Source organism: Procambarus clarkii, chromosome 41 (genome assembly GCF_040958095.1).
Source record: "Procambarus clarkii isolate CNS0578487 chromosome 41, FALCON_Pclarkii_2.0, whole genome shotgun sequence".
Lineage (NCBI taxonomy): Eukaryota > Metazoa > Arthropoda > Malacostraca > Decapoda > Cambaridae > Procambarus > Procambarus clarkii.
This window is the reverse complement of record NC_091190.1, coordinates 18,286,452-18,307,233: the sequence shown is the minus strand read 5'-3', so window position 1 is coordinate 18,307,233 and position 20,782 is coordinate 18,286,452. Positions and strand designations below refer to the sequence as shown.

The 20,782-nt window shown below is 39.5% G+C and overlaps 2 protein-coding genes across 11 annotated transcripts in view; one reads left to right on the top strand and one right to left on the bottom strand.

The window, feature by feature from the left end:
• Positions 1 to 6,356, top strand: part of LOC138373292 (uncharacterized) — a 294,206-nt gene extending 287,850 nt beyond the window's left edge. For all 8 annotated transcript variants that reach the window (XR_011231121.1, XR_011231123.1, XR_011231119.1 and 5 more), the window contains one exon: positions 6,258 to 6,356. The gene's annotated coding sequence lies outside the window, so the exon portion shown is untranslated. The remainder of the gene's footprint in view (positions 1 to 6,257) is intronic.
• Positions 6,184 to 18,134, bottom strand: LOC138373295 (uncharacterized). 3 transcript variants are annotated; one of them, XM_069339436.1, is made up of 6 exons: positions 18,035 to 18,134; positions 8,366 to 8,572; positions 7,798 to 7,851; positions 7,305 to 7,363; positions 6,887 to 6,962; positions 6,184 to 6,325 (listed from the first exon to the last, which is right to left on the bottom strand). In XM_069339436.1, the coding sequence occupies exons 2-6, from the start codon at positions 8,427 to 8,429 to the stop codon at positions 6,276 to 6,278; spliced, it is 303 nt and encodes a 100-aa protein (XP_069195537.1). In that variant the 5' UTR covers positions 8,430 to 8,572; positions 18,035 to 18,134; the 3' UTR covers positions 6,184 to 6,275. The 3 variants fall into 3 exon arrangements, with proteins under 3 accessions (XP_069195537.1, XP_069195538.1, XP_069195536.1); XM_069339437.1 differs by lacking the exon at positions 18,035 to 18,134 and adding an exon at positions 9,635 to 10,148 and having other exon boundaries at positions 7,305 to 7,371; XM_069339435.1 differs by lacking the exon at positions 18,035 to 18,134 and adding an exon at positions 9,635 to 10,123.
• Between the last annotated feature and the right edge of the window lie 2,648 nt (positions 18,135 to 20,782).

Sequence of the window (20,782 nt, the reverse complement as noted above, 5' to 3'; positions counted from 1 at the left end):
CAGTTATTTAAGTTAAGAAGGGACAAGTCTTAAACAGAATTTTGCATAATATTTGACTGTAAAGGGGTAAATTGAGGTAGATTGAAAAACAAAATGGTGAACCGGGCAGGCGGTACTCACAATTAGGCGAGTACACTCGGGAACTTTTAAAGTGCAACCAAACATGCTTTAGGCTCTCACAACAAGAGGCGAGTGGTGGTGGCTCAGGTGCTCAGCCAATCAGAGCACCTAAGGAGGGAGGGCAGGAGTGAGAGGGGGGTGGTATGTGGAAGTTTGGTGACAGTTGTGTGTAGTTTGTTCATCTTCATTGTAAGTTTCATGGCTTGGTGTGCATTTCCCTAGTAAATTTAATTCGGGAAAAATTCAGGTGTTTGATTTTTTAAATCAACTTTTTAAATGTTGAGTTGTTAAAGCCTCAAAGTGCATGGAGTTGGTTTGGGAGTATGGCATCCTCATGCTGTTGCGTGCTCGCGTGAGGTAGCAAAGGTGATGTAAAGTTGTGGGGTGTACATGCTTGGGACGTCCTCTCTCGGGATGGCTGGTGTTAGACCTGTGTGTTTGTCGGTTGTTGAAAAGCCATTGTCATCCTTTGCTGTTGTGGTATTGATTTTACATTGTTCATCTTGTAATTAATACTGTAGTGCGATATCTAGGGCTACCATTTGTAGGTTTAAAATGTCTAATACAAACAGTTGTCCAATGAGTTTTAATAGGAAATATCATCCACCAAGCACCATTGTACAATTATATTAATACCTGCACGGTGAATGCTCAAAGACCCTTTCTTTATTCAGTGTTGTCACATACCTCATGGGGGTATGGATAGGCAAACACTCATTCGGTTAAACTTGCCTTGTAGTATTTTCAGAGCTCAGTAATTTGGAATCTGGTTAGCACTTTGCAAATAAATTGACCTTTAAAGTGAATTCCTATTTAGGTTTAAAACATCATACCGAATGAGAAACTCGGATTATATAGCCGAACACCAGAAATGTTGTTATTCAATTTGGTTGCCTAAAGCACATTCAAGGACTACACATTACATGGCATTCCAGGATTCCTCTATACCTTGCCTTATGCTGTAAACATTGCCACAACCCTGTGTTTTATTGATTTAAATGGCCACAGGGAGGCATACAACACTGCAGATTATGATGTCATTAGTTATCCACTGTGCTGACAAGTGGGCTGACTGATGTTCGTTGACACCTGTATCGTGCTTCAATTTAATCGCCAGGAGATCACCCTCTCACTAGACTCGTCTGTAGGAAGTACAGTATAGTATGTCAAATTACCTTGGATCATAAATAGCATAAGACTTGGGGGTAGGAGAGGGTTGCAGTGTTTGTCATGGCTCTCAGTTGTTCCTGGTATTAGGCAATTTAGTTCTGGAATCATTTTTGTTGGGCAATGTTAAACTTTTTCGAAAGTAGATGTTTTTCTGAAAGGGAAGGGGGGGGGGGGAACCTCTATGCTTGGATACAGTTATCTAAGTCAGGGGTCTCCAAACTTTTCAATGTAAGCGCCACATTATATATTTCCCATATTTATGCGGGCCGGAGGAATAAAAAATGAAAAAAAAACAAAAAACAAATCAGTGCCAGTAATTTAATTTCCTCAAATATTAAAGTATAAACATGGAAAAATTCAAACATATCTTTTTGGAAAAAATCAGGGTAAACTAAATAGATTCCTGCCTTTAGTTTTATGCAACCAAATTAGTGTGACGAATGATACTGTTGTTTTGACTTCAAAATTTCATTAAAATCAGGTTCCAGATTAGATGAGCCAATTGTAAGAATTGATTTCAAGTGATCATCAGACAAATTTGCTCGATAGTTAGATTTCACATACTTCATTTTGGAAAAAGTTTGTTCACACAAGTATGTTGAACCAAAAATGGACACAAAACTACAAGCAAACTTTATCGAATTTGGAAACTGATCTGGCTGCAGGCATTTATAAAACTCAATCAGATTTCCTTCTCTATACTTATCTTTCAGTCTGTCATCTGCCTGGAGATCAATAATTTCCATTTGAAATTGAGTTGGAAGATTTTCAGCATTGCAGTCAAATGGATTATGAAAGAGCCTGATTTCATTTGCTTTGGCATCAAGGTCAGCAAATCGCTTCTGAAACTGTTTTTTCAAATCTGAAATTATTTCATTTGCAAATGAAAAAGGAAATTCAACTTTACTTCCTGCATGAAATTTTTCACAACATGGAAAATGAGCAAAATTCTTAACCTTCACCTGGCCTTCAAGTAGTGCAAGTTTTGCTCTGAATGCCTTGACATGAACAAAGTAGTCACTGATCAAATTTGTTTTGCCTTGCAATTTCAGATTCAAGTTATTCATATGACCTGTCATATCTGCAAAAAATGCCAATTTCCAAATCCATTCACATTCTGATAATAATGGCTGAGGGTTATTTTTCTCTGTGAGAAATAAATCAATTTCTAATCTGAGCTCAAAGAAATGCAGCAAAACCTTTCCACAACTAAGCCATCTAACTGCTGTATAATAAGGCAAGTTAACAAACTCCGCATCAATTTCTTTCAAGAAATCACGGAACTGGCGATGGTTGAGTGCATGAGATCTAATGAAATTAACCACAGAAACAACAGGTTTCATGACACAAGACATATCAACATATTTTAGGCACAATGCTTGTTGATGGATAAGGCAATGCAGAAAAATGGGTTTTGAGCCTCCAACCTCACAAGCTGTTGTAATTTGCCCAACCAAACCCTTCTTTGTCCCAGACATATTCTTTCCTCCATCAATTGTCACACACTGCACTTGTTTTCATTCCAGGTTATATTCTGTCATAGTTTTACTTAGTTCATTGAAAATGTCCTCTCCAGTTGTTGTGGTGTGCATGCTGTGAACTGATGCTAATTCTTGGTTCACATTAAATTCACTATCAACACCACGAATGAATACTAAGAGCTGAGAAGTATCACACACATCAGTTGATTCATCCAACGCAAGAGAATACCAACAAAATCTTTTTGTTTTTTTCCTTTATTTGCCGAATTATGTCGCCTCCTAAATCTTCAATTCTACGAGCAACAGTATTTGACCCAAGACTTATCATTTTGAAGAGGTTTACTTTTTCTGGACATACCTCTCCTGCTGCTTCCACTATACACTCTTTTATGATACTACCATCAGTGAAAGGTTTTCCTTTTTTAGCCAACACATAGGCAACTTTGTAACTGGCTCTAGTTGAAGTTTCATTTTCAGATTTTTTCTTACTGAAAACAGCTTGTTGAGAATGCAGACTGTGCTGAAATGATTCAAACTTTTTAGTGCGTTCTGCTCCTGTGATGTGAGAATAACTTGAGCCACGTTTAGATTCATAGTGCCGACGAATATTGTATTCCTTCAGAACAGCAACACTGTCTCTACATATTATGCATAAAGCTTTATCATTTGCTATCACAAAAAAGTACTTTATCTTCCATTCGTCATTGAACCGACGGCACTCAATGTCCACTTTTCTTTTCTTTATCTTTTCCATATCTGAAAACATAAGGGTAAAATAAATGAAATAAATTCTACAGGAAAAAAACAGCTTGTATGTGGTGTTAAAAAGCATAGCATATTATTATAAAGTGGTAAATATTATGGCAACAGCTTTCGTTGATAAACTTAATGGTTATCATTTTAACTATTTTAAACATGCAATATTTTTGGCTACAATAGTATTATTGCTATTTTGTATAACTAAGATAAAGGCATTGTCAAAGTACAGAGAAAAGAATATTGTACAGTGTTTGTGCTCCCTGAAAAGGAAGCAGCGAAGCCCCACTCGCCCTCCATCCCCACAATATACAGTACAGTTATACACAACTGATTGGTTGTAATGCACAACACATACCTACCAGTATTAGTATCTGTGCGTCACACTATCGAGAGAGAGGAAAACTGACTCGGGTTGAGCGCCACCAGTCAGCAGCCCCAGCTTTGAATAATTCTGCGATGCCATTCGTACCATAATTATTTTTTCAAGGCCACCACACAGGGATTTGTTTGGAGGGCCGGATGAAATTATCTGGCAGGCCGGATGTGGCCCGCGGGCCATAGTTTGGAGACCCCTGATCTAAGTGAATACTTAGATTTATACAGTAGAATAACTACCTTCTTTTCCTTAGTCAAAATGGTTGCTTGTTTATTTCTAGGGACTTGTATTTTCTTTTATTTTTAACTGCAGCAACTTTCAGTGAATGATAGATTCTTACTGAAAGGACCTTTACTTCATTGTTGTTGCTTTATGGTCATCTCATTGTGTACAGGGATTCCGCGAAGCTTTTGGGGTTAGTGTTTGACACTCGTTTGTCTTGGTCAGCCTTATCTCTTGCCTCCGAGTTGAATGCTCTAAGGCCCTTAACCTCCTTAAGGTTTTGTCCCATACTTCTTGGGGAGCGGATAGAGAATCAACTACAACCACAACCTTTGTGGTTGTAGTTGATTCTCGTAGTGCCCTCATGGCTCTAGGGTCCTTTAATCCTGTCCATCCGGTGGTCATTGAGATTCAACATTGGCTGTTTCTTATTTCTAGTAAATTTAAATCAGTAGAGTTTTGCTGGGTTCCCAGCCATATTGGTGTTTCAATGAGCGTGCGGATGCTGCCGCTAAGGAAGCTATCCGTTCTTGTCCCATCTCCCATAAAGGTATTCCTTATTCCAACTTTTATCCTGTTATTCATTCTTCCCTGTTGGCAGGGTTGTTGGTCCTCTGTGGTTGGTAACAAGCTGCATACTCTCAAACTTAGTGTGTCCCCGTGGCCTTCCTCCTACCACCGTAACCGGCGGTGGGACACTGCTTTGGCACGGCTGTGGGTTGGTCATACCCGCTTAACCCACGGTCACTTAATGGAGCGCCGCCCTGCTGCTTATTGTCCGAATTACGTTGTCCCTCTAACAGTTGTGCATATCCTTGTTGAATGTCCTGACTTCCAGGACGAGCGTGTCTTTTGCTTTCCGACCGTCCCTCGCAGTCACTTGTCCCTCAATAGAATTCTAGGTGAATCGGATACTTTTGATATCGTTCGCCTTGTGCGTTTTTGTTCTCGTATTGGCATTCTTGGTGATATTTAGCGCCCTCTGATTATTTCGCACTTTGGTGCCTTCTTTTGGTAATTACCTTCATTGTTGTTTCATTTTAATGTGGTAGTTGTGATATGGATTGTTCTGGCTCACGTGCAAGGTCTTGGATTTGTTTGTTTTAAGAAATTGCCAGTCTTGTTACTATTTGTAGAGTTAGAGATCTGCATTAAGGCCTCAATATTATATTCTTTATTTTTTTAATAACATGTTATCAGCAATTTTTGTGGTTGGTAATATTTAGATTAATGTCAGTGATGTAAATGACAAGGGTTAAGACCCCTTGTGGTATGACAGCATTTTTCCCAGTCATTTCTTTCATTTGTTAAAGGGTCCTCGTAACCATTCTTTTGTCCTTTCTACCATGTACCTGTTTGTTGCTTCTTGGTCTTTCATTTGGTACTTTGGCTATTAAAACAATGGTCTTTGGTAATGTTGCAATTACCATTTCTAAAAAAAATGAGCAGGTTCATTAGGCAGGGTTTGTTTTTAGCAAACAGTTTTACAAAAAAAAAAAAAATTCCATTCCTTCAGGACCTTGCAAATGTTAGGTCAAACTAATTGACAGTAATCTGTTTTGCCCCTTTCAAACAATGATGGTTTTAATATAGGTAAAATATTTCAGAATATCTGACGTTTGGCAGACAAATCATTTAAGAGCTTTGATTAAATTTAAGTTACCAAAGACTTTGTGAAAACCATGTTGTATAGATGCTTCAGTGTCACTTTTCTAATGTTTTGTAAATTTAACAATGATCTTTAGTTAATTTAATCATAATTTGTACAAAGCTTAGGTGTTGCATAGCTTTAAATTCTTTCAAATATAAAAACTAAAATATTGACTGAAGTTTCTTCCACTTCAATATTTCAGACTAATTTGCAATATTTGTTAGTTTATGTAAATTGAATAGGTAGTCCACTTTTGCATGCACCTATGTAACAAGTTACAAATAGGTGTAAATTTTACCAAGTATTTATTTTCAAAGTAAAAAAATTTCAGATGTTTAAACATTGCATCAATAGTAGTAAACAATAATTTCCAGCATAATTTCAGGATAAAGTATATAAAGTAGTTTCATTAAAATTGTTTTATTTAATAAGTTTTACATATAGTATTTATAACATCTAATATTTATTACTGTTTCAGGTTGTGGGCCAGATGCTCCTAGATGAACAGAAGATCCAAAAGGCCAAGACAACTCCAGAGACAATCACCTGTAAAAGAACAATAAACATTAAACAGGGACACTACTTTTATTATCACCAATGCTTAATAATAAGTCAAAAAAATCCTAACATCCTATCTTTTAAGATAGGCTCAGCAAGGCCTATCCCTTCCTCTGATTTCAGTGCAGAGCTTGTTCCCTGAATGGGTGCATTACATCCACCACTTTAGTGCCCTCAACACATTGTACATATGCTTTACTCAAAGCACTGTACAATGCATGCCAGGCACTAAAGTTTTAGATGCATCCACCCATTCAGCAAACAAGCCCTGTGAGAATTAACAATGTAACCATTGTTAAGGGTCCCTAAACCTAAGCAAATCTAGTCCATCTATTAGATGGGTAGTAGAGCAAAGCTCTGAAAAAGCCATGCCAGGAAAATCTGCAGGACTGCCTGGTCCCCTTTTATGAAATGGGGTAGGATCAGTACAAACTGCATCAATCCCTGTGGGTTGTAACAGTAGGACATGGTTACACACCTATAAATGGACTAGATAAGAGAATTAAGATTAGGTCATTGATATAGCTAAAACATCAAATTCAAACTCACCCACTTTTGTAGATTTCCTTTTGCAGAGTAAAGGAGCCTCACTCCAAGCCAGTCCATGCATCATAATCACTTTCACCTGAAAAAATATTTCAACAAATTAATTTCAGATTTAAAGCCAATCTTGCTTTACTTTTCAAATTAGCATTCAGTACTTTACAAATTCAGATGGAAAAAATTTCTTTAACAAATTTACCTTTCCTACATATTCTAGTAGCAGTAGTAAAGATCTAATTTAGCAATATAAATATATATGGAATCAATTTGCCAAGTTTCAGTAAATGTCATTTGAGAAACTATCCAAAACTGCACTTCAATGGCAATTTACATTTATCTTTAGCCAATGCTATATTGTTTAAGTTAATACTATTTTTTTTACTTTTATGCAAATCTATTCAGATTAACCTTTACTACAACTCACCTGATTCTGTTTAACTCTTCCAACTGACAGAGGGACTTCTGGACTTTCCAAACCACATTCTGGAAAACTATATAAATTTAAAACCAAGCTAAAGTAAACATTGAATATTTTTTTTTTACTTTCAAGGGAAAAATACCATCACTTAGAACAAAACTTTTCCTGCCATTAACTTTGACTCATGATTACCCTTAACAGTGTTATACATTTATAGATTAAAGCGTATTTAACAAACATTTAATGTTAACTAAACAAGATTTATATTTCATTAAAATTATTAATAAAACACCCTCAACTATGCTGTTTAAGATCTAATGCCCCACATTGCAATTTTCACAATTTCAACATACCATTCTATTAAATACATTCCTGAAAGGACTAAACTTGCACATATTGTACCCACTAGCCTAAGCCTAGACTTCCATACCCTAATATTTAATAGGTTTTTAGCAATTAACTTCTACCCTCTAATTCCAATGTACACAACACTACTTACTGTAGATCTGCAAGTATTTTCCTGCAGCTCTTTGTTGCCAGGACCTTCCACAACCTGTCATGTGAACAGTAAATATTACTAAAAAGTTATATGCATAGCGATGTTATTTTGTTCATACCTGAACCACCAGTTTAACAGTTGCTGTTTTAAATGGCACACTAAGTATCTTTTTGTCCCATCTTAATTACAAACAGAGCTATAGTCATTTCAAGTCAACATCCTATACAAATTTTATTTTCCAACAACTTTAGTCATGAACATTTTTCTGGAACATTGCAAACAAACTTTAATTTAAGAACCATGTATAACATTTGAATAAAAGCAATACAAAACATATATACAATTTATTCTTTTGCAACCACTGCTTACTACTAGGACAAATTTATTCTGTTGAATTATGTACCAAGCTTTTCAGTCTGAAAATTCATAATTAACCCAACTATACTACCAAGACAATGTGATTTTACTAAATTTAGTAATTTTCTCCCCCCCCCCCCTTTCCAACTGTTCAGTGTCAAAAGGGAGGGGGGGGGGGGGGGGGGGGGTGTCCATTTACTGTACCACTTACATTTTAGTGTGGGCTTCATCCACTTAGCTGGAACATTTGTGCCAGCTGCTGGTAGGGGAGGCATACCATGTGCCAATTCAGGAAGCTTTCCACGTTCCTCACTGCATGTCAGCTCAGGACCTCACTACCATGTTGGGAGGCAGTTGAAGACTAACCAATCAACATCCCAGGCTGGAGAGCAGTGCCACCTCGGGGAGAATTTACCACCTGCAAAAAATTTAATACTCTTAACAATCTACAACATCTATCTCATCTTTACCTAGCCTCCAAACCTTGGATTTGTCAGCATTAAACTGCATCTGGTAGTCTTAACCATTTCAAAACTATATAGGGCATCGGTATTTTTTATTTGCCAATTCGGCAACTATTGCAGTCTAAACCATAATCTTGCGAATAACCGAGGTCCAAGGAGAGCTTTTAGGCACTACTTACAACACTTCCTCCAACTTAACCCCATTTATACTAATTTCCTTTGGTATAGCCATGACCTAATCAACTTCAGTCAGCATTCCCAATGATCCGAGCCCCTATCAATTTTGCGCCACTATCAAAATCTCTGATGAAGTCAAGGTACACAAAATCACAAACCTTATCACCATTTCCTCAACTATGCAACCTAATCCATGAACATTTAGTAATAAAACTATGCGATTCATGTATCTAGTCATGTTTCTCAAAAAGTAGAGAAATGGCACTTGCCATGTTAGATTCTAGTAACTTTCCTCACAATAGACTAAGCTAATTGGTCACTAACTTAAGCGTTAAAGTTAACTCAAACTTTTCCTTTAAAACTTGCTATATTAGGAACTTTCCACGACCGGCCTTTACCAGACATAATTAAATAGGGTAAAAACTGTATATTAAATGCAGTAAAACTACGGTAAATTCAATATGATAAACTTGCATTCTTTAAGCAAGTAGTAAGTGAACTAAACTAAATGTTAAGCACCTTGGCAAACCACTTCGTTCTATTCAATTTCTTTATTTAATCACTTTGTCCGGCTAGAATTTTTAGATTAGATTAAAGGAACACCCTCCCTGGTAACGGCTGAACTAGTTAACCAAATACAAATATTTAGGTAAAATACTTTCATAAAACCCGTCTACTTCCCCCACCAGTAGACTTGTTCAGCTAAAGGCATAATGTAATGTTCCACTTTAGTAAATAAAGACAAAAAAACACTACCCCATCTGTGTAGTTACCGGTTACCTGACATTCTACGCTTAAAATAACCCATCTATTCCCCATAGTTGTTCGATATAACTTACCTCTCACCCGCTGGTCGAGTACACAGCAGTATATATCCTCCTCCATCACTCACCGCGTCGATACTATTTCACTCGTTCCGCAAATTGCCTCAAATCACCTGCGTTGTCCATAAACATAGAAGAGCAACTGACCGTAACACCCGTATAGAGATCATCATATAACGTGGGAACATTAGTAGTACTGCTGTCAAAACATAGATGGCGCCAGGACAAACGGTAATTCCTCCAGGAACATTCGGGTGGCCTCCATGGGCCTTTAGGGACGACCAGGAGGCCTTTTGGGCCTCCAGGGGGACCTCCACGCACCTCCACAGATATCCAGGGAGCCTCCCTCCCGGAGATATTGCATATCTCTTACCTAATTTGTATTATGAAATATGACATGATAGTGCGTTACAGACTTCAGTTAGGAAATAATTGGACTTGTAATGTGATTACTGATCCATCTGTATCCCAGTCATTTTACTATGTTAATTTTATGTAATTTATTCTTAAGCTTAATAACATTATTTAAATGTGCTAAATTTCCATTTATATATATATATATATATATATATATATATATATATATATATATATATATATATATATATATATATATATATATATATATATATATATATATATATATATATATATATATATATTATGTTTCCAAATTTCTGATGATATACAACATATTGTGGTTTATAATTAAGTTCTTATTAATAGTGATCCTGCATCAAAATTAACAATGTTCAAATTCGGTTTTGTATGTTAAAATTAACTACATTTTTATGTTAATTTCTTTCTGTAAATAATGATGATAAAGTGCAATAAAGGTATGATTGAGACAATGTTAAATCGTTAAATCCTAAATATATCTTGAGTCTTATACTTGAAATATTAAATGAACATATAGTGTGTAGTGTAGTGTTTCAATTATTATTAAGAGGGAAGGGTTGGGGGTAATGGTTCATATGTCCACATTCGAATGCCCCTCTTCCCAGGACTGGGGGTGCGGGAGTGTACAATAAACTATACCCACCTCCGGCAGCAGCTTGTCGAAGGCGGAAGTGGAGTCTAGGCCGTTTGTCATGAAAATTATAGTGTGATGGCTCTTATTTTTATTATGGGTACATAATAAGATTATGCCTTTATTCTTAATTTATATTACAATGCTGGTAAAATACACTTCTTGATGAGTATGGAGTACAAATGAACTCATTTTGTACCCTATACTCACAGGATGAGTATAGGGTACACAATAAACTACCACTCACATCATGGGTATGGGTTGCACAAGAAACTATCGGAGAGCAGAGTATGGAAAGCAAAGTAAACAAAGATTCACACGATGAGAAAGGGTTCCACAATGTCCTATGACTCACAGGATGAGTATGAGGTGCATAATAAATTACCATTCATAGGATGAGTATGGGTTTCACAATAAACTAAAGGTAACAGGATGAGCATGGGTTGCACAAACTATTGGTAACAGGATGGGTATGGGTTGCACAATAAATTACTGTGCTAGGATGAGTGTGAGTAGGATATATATATAAACATATTGTGGTTTATAATTAAGTTCTTAATAGTGATCCTATCCTGCATCATAATTTACATAATATATATATATATATATATATATATATATATATATATATATATATATATATATATATATATATGTATATATATATAATTAGGAAGTAATGTTTATTTGGGTAAGTTGTCAGCTTATATGAACTAATAGCTAGTGTGGCTTGTATATGGGGTACATCCGGTGTCTTACCCTCGACGGTACCCTCCTTACCCTTATCCGCGGCGGTACCTTTATGGTCAGGAAGCCACGGATATTTACAATGGGGCTCGGTCAGTCAATATGATTCCTTTGACATCACTAAACTAACTCTTATGTATTCTGTTCTCGTATTGACAATTTGAATGACATCAAGAATATTTTGAATATCTTCTGATATAGATGGTGCTGTAGTTGATTGTTGTTCATGACAAGTCCAATGGGTCATTAGCATCGCTCAGATTAGTGGGAAGAAATTCTTGCTGCAACAATGTGTGTTCTCAGAGCTAACTAGGGTAACTAAAATACTTATTTCCTAAATAAATACTTTAATTGTAAATATTTGAAAATATATGGTATGTATCAGAATTTCTGACGATATAAAACATATTGTGGTTTATAATTAAGTTCTTAATAGTGATCCTATCCTGCATCATAATTTACATAATATCTACTTCTGTTTTGTGTATTAAAATGACTACTTTTTATATTAATTTCTTTCTGTAAATGATGATGATGATGATAAAGTTCAGTAAATGTAAGTAAGAACATAAGAATGAAGGTAACTGCAAAAGACTTATTGGCCCATACGAGGCAGCTCCTCGTATGGAGCTGCCTTTGATAAGTAATTACCAAAGAAGGCACCAAGCCGGGAAGGCTGTGTAGCACAATCAAATAAGTCAACTGCTCCTGAAGAGGACGGTATTACTTACAGTTTACTGAGATTAGTCTCACAAGTACCAGGTAATCCACTTTTAGTGTTGTACAGAATGAGTTTAAGTGAAGGAGTATTACCTGATGATTTTTTTTTTTTTTTTCTTTTTATTTTTAAAACAGAGCAATTACAGCGTACAGTAACCATATAAACAGGAAAGCAGAGTAACAAAAAACACAGAACAACAACAACACAGATAACAAGGAACACAGATCACCATAACACAAAAGTGAAAACAAAGAATAACATAAAAACTCATAAGAAGACATACACACAAAACAAAAGCAGCACCACCCAGACGGGGCGTGCCAAAAGCGTCAGTAATTACAAGAGCACACAAGGAGCACAATATAACCAGAGGTAAAATATAAACAAGGAATACACATACAAAATTAACACCACAGAATCGAGAACACAATAACTGTAAATACAACATAGTAAAGAAAATGCAGGAAATTAACAAGAGAATACATCAAAGCAATACACAGCACAATATATAGAGCAAAGGAAACAGAACATTTGCATGACATAGTAAATTATTAAATAAAATATAAAGAATCGGTACATCGGAACATATAACACAGGAAATAGGACACAGATAAGAGAACAAATCGTAAATAAGCATAAACAAAAATGGAATCTTACACATAGGTAACAATGAAAGAGTCAAAAAAAAAGAAAACACACCAGAGCATTATAACCCAGCAAGAACTAGGTAAGAAAACAGGGGAAGAAAAAAAAGGAACCCGTAACACATAGCTCAACAAACCAACGAAAGAAAGAAGCAACACAAAGCAAGAACCACACACAGTCAATCTTCATATTTATCCGGATAAGAACGACGCGGGTACTTCTTTCGATAGGCATCCCACTGTGCCCACATTTCCAGAGGCGCGTTAACGTGACTACGGGACCCTCGTGGTCGACGCATGAAGTCAGGAACCTCCAGCTCGGCTCCCTCCACCACGGGGGCGGTAGGCACGGGAAGAGGCCGCACAGAGGGCTTTGATACAGACGGTGGAACCACACGGGACTGAAGCACAGGAGTCGGCTGGACACAGGCCGGCAACTGAGCGGGCGGAGTCGCAGGGGACGCAATCACAGAAGGCGATGGTGCAGGGGCCGACACCACAGGGGACGGAGTAACAAAGGATGACTGAGCAGAGGGCAAAGGCGTGGAAGGCACAGACATGGACGCCAGAGGCACGGAGGCCGCCGGAACAGAAGCAATGGTAAGAACCGGCACCAAGCCCCTACCCTCTCTCGCAGTCTCGGCCGGTGCCACAACCTCCCAACCCAGGGAACCAGCATCCGGTGACGCGGAGGCAGCCGGAGAAGACACCGGACCAGGGCCAGGCGACAATCCCACCACAGGACCCATCACTGCTGCAACACGGCCCACAGGAGCCGCAGGCACTCCAACAGCGACGCACACATCACACTCCCCAGAAGACGAACTCCCGGAGTCCTCAAATTCCCCGACGTCGGCCCAGGCCGCATTACGAGGCGGAGACAGACGCAAAGCTCGTCGCGAACGCTTGGACACAGGTCGCAGATCGTCGGAATTTTCATCCCCGCTAGGAAGCACCGTAGCAGAACCGCTGGTTGCTCGCGCAACTCCCCGCAGCGCACGATCACTCGACATCGCAGCCTCAACAACCCGGGGAACAGGACCACACACCGCAGGAGACATCACAGTGTGCACGTCGACACGAGTCGAAGACACAGCTGCCGGAGACAGTACAGGCCGAGGCTCGGCCTCGACGTCCGGAGCCACGAGACCACACACCACAGGAGACACAACTGGAGACTCGACTGGAGACGAGGCAGGCAGGGGAGGCTGAGGTGCGGGAGCCGGGGATGCACTTCCTCCCACTCCGACACCCACAGCCACATCGCGGCTGGCATCAGAGACCGGTAACTGGGCAACAGAGGACTGGGTAGCAACACTGTCCACAGCAGCACCGTCCGACAGGTCCGGGACCGCCAACGGGGGAAAGTCCTCCTCCCTGAAAAGGTTCACAGGCCCGACCCGGCTCGCATCACATCCCGCAGCCTGATGTCCCGAGAGACCGCACCGGAAACACGTCCGGGGCTGACCCCCATAGAACACGCGTACCATGAAGCCCAGAAGCTGGAGAGACGAAGGGATGGAGTCCTTCAAGCGCAGCGCCACAGTGCGGGTCCCATTCGGGATACCCTTCCACCGCCCGGAGGAGACTGCATTCATTCGGACACTCAAGACCCGCCCATACCGGTTAAAATGACGCTGGAGAAGAGAGTCAGGGAACTCAAAGGGAGCACCATGAACCGCCACATAGGTAGTCTCACTGCACCTGTCCGACACTATCACCGAACCACCACCTTCAGGCAGAGTAAATGTCCTCCCGTCATAGCAGTCCACAAAGTCACGATACACAGCCGTAGAGCAGAATTTCACAACAGCTCGATGCTCGGATACAAGTTGAACGCCGCACACAGACGCCACATCCACCCGCAACATGTCAATCATCACCGCCTCAACCGCCGGGTAAGAAGCTGGGCCAGTAAATTCTAAGCCAATGGTATCCCTCCGCTTCACAGGGGGGAGGGGGGCCGACATCCCCCCAGCCGCCACGGCCCCAAGGGTCCGCTCACACACATAAACTACCACGGGGCAGCAAACCAGGAGCCCACAGGCGACACGTCCACCTCCGCCCAGAGCTAGGCGAACACTCTTCATTACCTGATGATTGGACAGTGTCATTGTTCCCATCCCCAAAGCACACTCAGATAATTATAGACCCATATCTCTAACATAATTTTGTCTATTAGCACAGTTTTCGGCGTGAATGCATTTTGGTTCTACAAGGTAGCCAACTCCATCAAAATATTAAATATGTACCCAACTCAATTAACGATTAATCAACCAATTACTCCATGGGATAACTTGGATCTAGCAGTTGATTTTGTAAATGCACCCAAGAAAGATAATGTACACTCTACATTATTAAAACAGTTAACACTGTGAAGCATCACTGAAAGTACTCAGAATATGGGTAACGATGTGTATCAGTGGTATACCGACGGTTCTGTAGAAGAAGGTGGACGATGTACCGGATGTGCATGTAATATATTTGAACAATCTTCTCTCTTACATACATGAATGAAGCGCTATGCTAAACTGTGTAATTACTATTTGAGTACTGGAACACTTGATGATATATTGAACTTGTACCCTAGATTGACGATGTAACGTATCAATTATACAATGAATGTATGTGATGTAACTCTATAACCTGAGCTTGTGAAAGCACCTTAATCACCTTCAGTGATTAAGTGCTTAATTGCACACTAGTTTCTCTATCAGTTATCTCACCTTGTCAGAGTAAAAGAGACAAATATATGTGTATGTATGTGTTCAGAATTCAATTTCACCTTTGTAAATGCACGTTAATGACACTATGTAAAAGACACATCGAACACTTTATGTAGGGCATACGTAAATCTGTGTATTTACGTATGTAGCTTAGCCTAGCATTTTAAAAACACTACAATCACCTTATGTGGTTGATTGTTCAATAAATCCCTGAACTATATGTTTAACAAATCTCTAACCCTATCAATGGAGTTAGTTTAGTTCTTATATTATGCACCCTATACCCATCTTGTGGGCGGTAGTGGAAAGGGTTAGAGTCCATGGCGGACTGAAGAAAATGTATATATGATGGTTAGCATTGTTAATGTGTGGCCACGTCTGTGGTAGAAAATAATACAAAAAAATCAAATAAAGGTATTATTTGAAAACTTTATACGAAAACATTAAATCCTAAATATATCTTTAATATTATACTTGAAATATGGTATACTTTGCTCTCTCCATCGTACTTCTGCACCTGCTGGCAAGTGGTTCGGTGCAGTGTGCAGGTGATGTTCATTACTGGGTGAGCTGGCAAGTGGTGCTCACCTGCCAGCTCACCCAACGAAAATTTGGTTTTTAATACACTTACACATTTATTGGGTCTTTCCTTCACCTTCATTCAAGCACTAGGGTATTACAGTAAGTGTTTTAATTATAATATTTATTAACGTTATTATTTTTAATTTTTATTATTATTAGTATTATTATTAACAGGAGAGGATCGAGTGTGTGTGTGTGGGGGGGGGGGGGGGGGGGGATGGTACACATGTCCACATCCCAATGCCCGCCCTTCCAGGACTGGGGGTGCGGGGGTGTACAATAAACTATACCCACATCCGGCGGCAGCTTGTCGAAGGCGGAAGTGTAGCCTAGAGAATTTGTCATGATAATTAGTGATGACTCTTATTTTGATTATGGGTCTGTAATCCAGTTAAGCTTTTATTCTTAATTTATATTACAATGCTGGTAAAATACACTTCTTGATGATGAGTATGGAGTACAAATGAACTCATTGTGTACCCAAGTTCAAGTTCAAGTATGTTTATTGAGATAAGCAATAAATAAATCTCAAAGGGATAGAGTAGCTTAGGCTATTTCAACCCCCCTCTAATTCAAGTCCCTCAAGGGGCGCACAAATACTGTGACTACAAATAGACAAATAACATTACAAGAATCCAAACAAGAATTGTGAACCCTATACTCACAGGATGAATATAGGGTACACAATAAACTACCACTCACATCATGGGTATGGGTTGCACAAGAAACTATCGCGCAGAGGATGAATATGGAGAGCAAAGTAAACAAAGATTCACACGATGAGAAAGGGTTTCGCAATGTCCTATGACTCACAGAATGAGTATTAGCTGCACAATAAACTACAGGTCACAGGATAAGTATGGGTTGCACAATAAATTACAGGTCACAGGATGGGTATGGGCTGCACAAACTACCGGTAACAGGATGAGTATGGGATGCACAATAAATTACGGGTCACAGGATGAGTATGGGTTGCACAAACTACTGGTAACAAGATGAGTATGGGATGCACAATAAATTACCGCACAGAGGATGAGTATAGGGTGCACAAACTGGTTGGGTAAATGGAAATGGTTGGGTACATTTCCTTTCACCTAATGCGACTATTCATGTGTCCGGACACCGGCGATTGTGTGGTATTGGCTATTTATTTAACCATAACTTTGCATTCATTTAATAATTATATTAAGATATGTTTTCCTTGAAATGTAGTTACATTATCGTCTACATGGCTTTATTCTGACATAAAGACCTATGGCGTTACTTTGCATATATGCAAAGTAATTATAAAATTGATTGGCTTGTGTGGAGGCCTTCACACTCCCTGAGCGAGCCATCAAGTAACTATAAAAAGGCATATATCTTAACTTTCAATTCAGTTATATTTATGCCAAAGTATTAACATGCAGCTTATATTTATGTCTTTATGATGACATAGAAAACTTCGTTTATTACAATATCTAGATTAAATTAACATTGATCTTCGGAAGGTCATAGTTCCCATATCGGTAAGGAGAGCGTCGGCCATGAAGCCTTGTTTAAAGTATGAATATTTTTCCTCTCTAATAAGGTATAATCTCTGTGATGGATTCACAAAAACTATTTTATATCTGCCTTTCTGATAACATATACAAATATAATCTTTATTTGTGAATATTTGTTAATTAAGCAATATATCAGAGGGCGTGTAGGGTTCGGTGTTCAATGAACGAAAAGGACTGGATCACTGTGTACAGGAGGCTGATATGGCAGCAAACACTTTCCTGGCGACCATATTTCTTGGATAAGTCGCTCCACACAATTGTCGCTTGGACCGTCGACTTCCTATGGCGTCACCTCTCACATATTTACGTCTCATTTCGTTATGAAATTATATTATTTCAGAGAAAAAATAGGTTTGATCATGTTCTACGTGTAGCACCAACATTATAGTAAGTAAATATACCATATTTCTTCATTACTTACGTAATGCTAATACGTTTTGGGTAGTTTTGGCCTGATTTGGGATGATTGGGGTAATTCTATGGACCCGAGGCAGGTAGAAAGAGCAGAATGGCAGGGTAAAGCTGTTGCTCTATCAAGACCAACACAGTCATGGGTAAAAGAGGTCCACCTGGAAATTAGTAGTGATCTGCTAGTGCCTTAACCCTTGCACTGCTCACCTATTTTCGGCAAAAACGTCTTGGTGCAATTGTCAAGGACATAATTTTGTTATTTTTACAAATGTTCAGGTAAATTTAATGTCAAAATGTTTATAAAGTCAACTATTTCCATTTCAAAACACAAATAGTAATGAAAACATTAAAAAACATTAAAATATAGCCAAATTAAAAAACAAAAAGCACAACTCTCTGAGCGCCTAAAGGCGTTTTGCGCAGTGCAGTGGTTAATGTGGCTAATGGCATGACAAACTCATGGTAAAATGAAGATTAATACTGATTCACCTTATTAGAAGTAGTTTATGACCTTGCAGTGAAGGAGACTTCAATATTGTCTGTTGCTGAAGGATCTTCCTGGTATGTCACAAGACCCCCCCCCCCATACTGCCCCCTCCCCATTAATACTACCACTCTATAAGAGAATATGCCTGTTTCTGTGTAAGGCTGGAGGTCGGATATTTGGGGGAAAAAGTTAAATACTTTGACAAACATTAGCATTTATAAAGAACCCCCCCCCCCACTGCAATTTTCGTGGAGTCAAATGTAAAATATTTGGTTGTTTCCCTATAGAGTTTTCAGTGCTTCTCAATAAATTTTTCGAGACTTGTACAGTTGTTTCAGTGCTTAATAATATATTTTTTCTGAGAGAAGGGTGAAGTGGGAAAAGCAGGGGAGGAAGAGGGGGTGATGTAGGGAGGGGAAGAGGGGTGATGTAGGGAGGGGGAAGAGGGGGTAATGTCGGGAGGGGAAGAGGGGGTGATGTAGGGAGGGGAAGAGGGGGTGATGTAGGGAGGGGAAGAGGGGGTGATGTAGGGAGGGGAAGAGGGGGTGATGTAGGGAGGGGAAGAGGGGGTGATGTAGGGAGGGGAAGAGGGGGTGATGTAGGGAGGGGAAGAGGGGGTGATGTAGGGAGGGGAAGAGGGGGTGATGTAGGGAGGGGAAGAGGGGGTGATGTAGGGAGGGGAAGAGGGGGTGATGTAGGGAGGGGAAGAGGGGGTGATGTAGGGAGGGGAAGAGGGGGTGATGTAGGGAGGGGAAGAGGGGGTGATGTAGGGAGGGGAAGAGGGGGTGATGTAGGGAGGGGAAGAGGGGGTGATGTAGGGAGGGGAAGAGGGGGTGATGTAGGGAGGGGAAGAGGGGGTGATGTAGGGAGGGGAAGAGGGGGTGATGTAGGGAGGGGAAGAGGGGGTGATGTAGGGAGGGGAAGAGGGGGTGATGTAGGGAGGGGAAAATGGGGGATGTGGGGAGAGGTGGGAAGGAATGGAATGAGGGGAGAGAGAGACTATCCCATGCACTGCCAGGTACCACTTTTCAGTTACAAAAAAAAAAATATGTTAAGAGTACTCAGCTAGTCCAGTGGCTCAGTGAGTCAGTGGAAAGGTTCCGAGAGTAAGGGCGAGTTAGCAATATGAGGAGGCGGGAAGGATGCAACTTGTAGTTTTATTCTTCACAAACGGAGGTTGCCAAGAATCTTCCCGCCTTGCACCTTATATAAGACAGCATGGTGATATCTATAAACCCCTACATTACATATGGTCTAAAAGATCTCTAACCTTATCCTTGGAGTAAGTAATTATCAAAAGAGTACTTACTTACTCCAAGGTAAGTAAGAGTAAGTAATTATCAAAAGAAGGCACCAAGCCAGGAAGGCTATGTAGCACCATCAAATGTGCAGAATAATCATAAGTCACTAAATATCACTAAGGATGCCAATATGAGAACAGAAACACATAAGGTGAATGATATCAAAGGTACCCGATTCACCAAGAATTCTATCGAGGGGGACAAGTGACTAATTGTTGTAAATGAATGGTCACAGCTGTAGTAGAAAAAATCCCTTCTAGAGAATCTGGTGATAAAAGGCAGCTAGGGGGTGGAGGACACAGGAAAAGAAGAAAAAGAATAGTAGGAAAAGTAAAATTGGTTGTCACAGCATTTGTAAAGAATATCCAACAAGTAGAAATTCCTAGGCTGTTTAAACTGCATAACAGTGCAACAGTTTAACCAAACAATATTACATTGGAGATACACCCAAGTTTTACTTTTGTTGAGACCTCTTGCATAACATGGAGAAACAAGCCATGTCAAACAAGTATGATGTGGGATAGGGATGCAACCCTATCCTCTCATACAACCTCTTTCATGAAGTCAAAGAGAAACTGGAGAATGAGAGCCAATGTGGAGTCATTAAGGCCTTCGACTCAAGAAAGTTGCATGGTAGTGGTCAACCCATCCTCCTGTTTAGATAGTAGTTTTTGTAACTATTTGCACCATAGTACAAACATTGATGTACTAAGCAATTAGATAGTAATAGAATTTTGTACTATTCACTCACTTTATGGAGTCCAAAAAAATGAAGCTAAAATAACAAACTTAAATATCCCTAGGAATAGTATAGCACACAACTGTTCTGTAGTAGGCCTCAGATATTGTTTATTGGGCTGAGAAAGGTTAGGTTAGTTTAGTTTGTCTTTGCAACATAATCTCTATAGCCTTAACATAAATCTACATAGTCTCCAGGGCTTGGCGCCTTCTTTTGATAATTACTTACTTA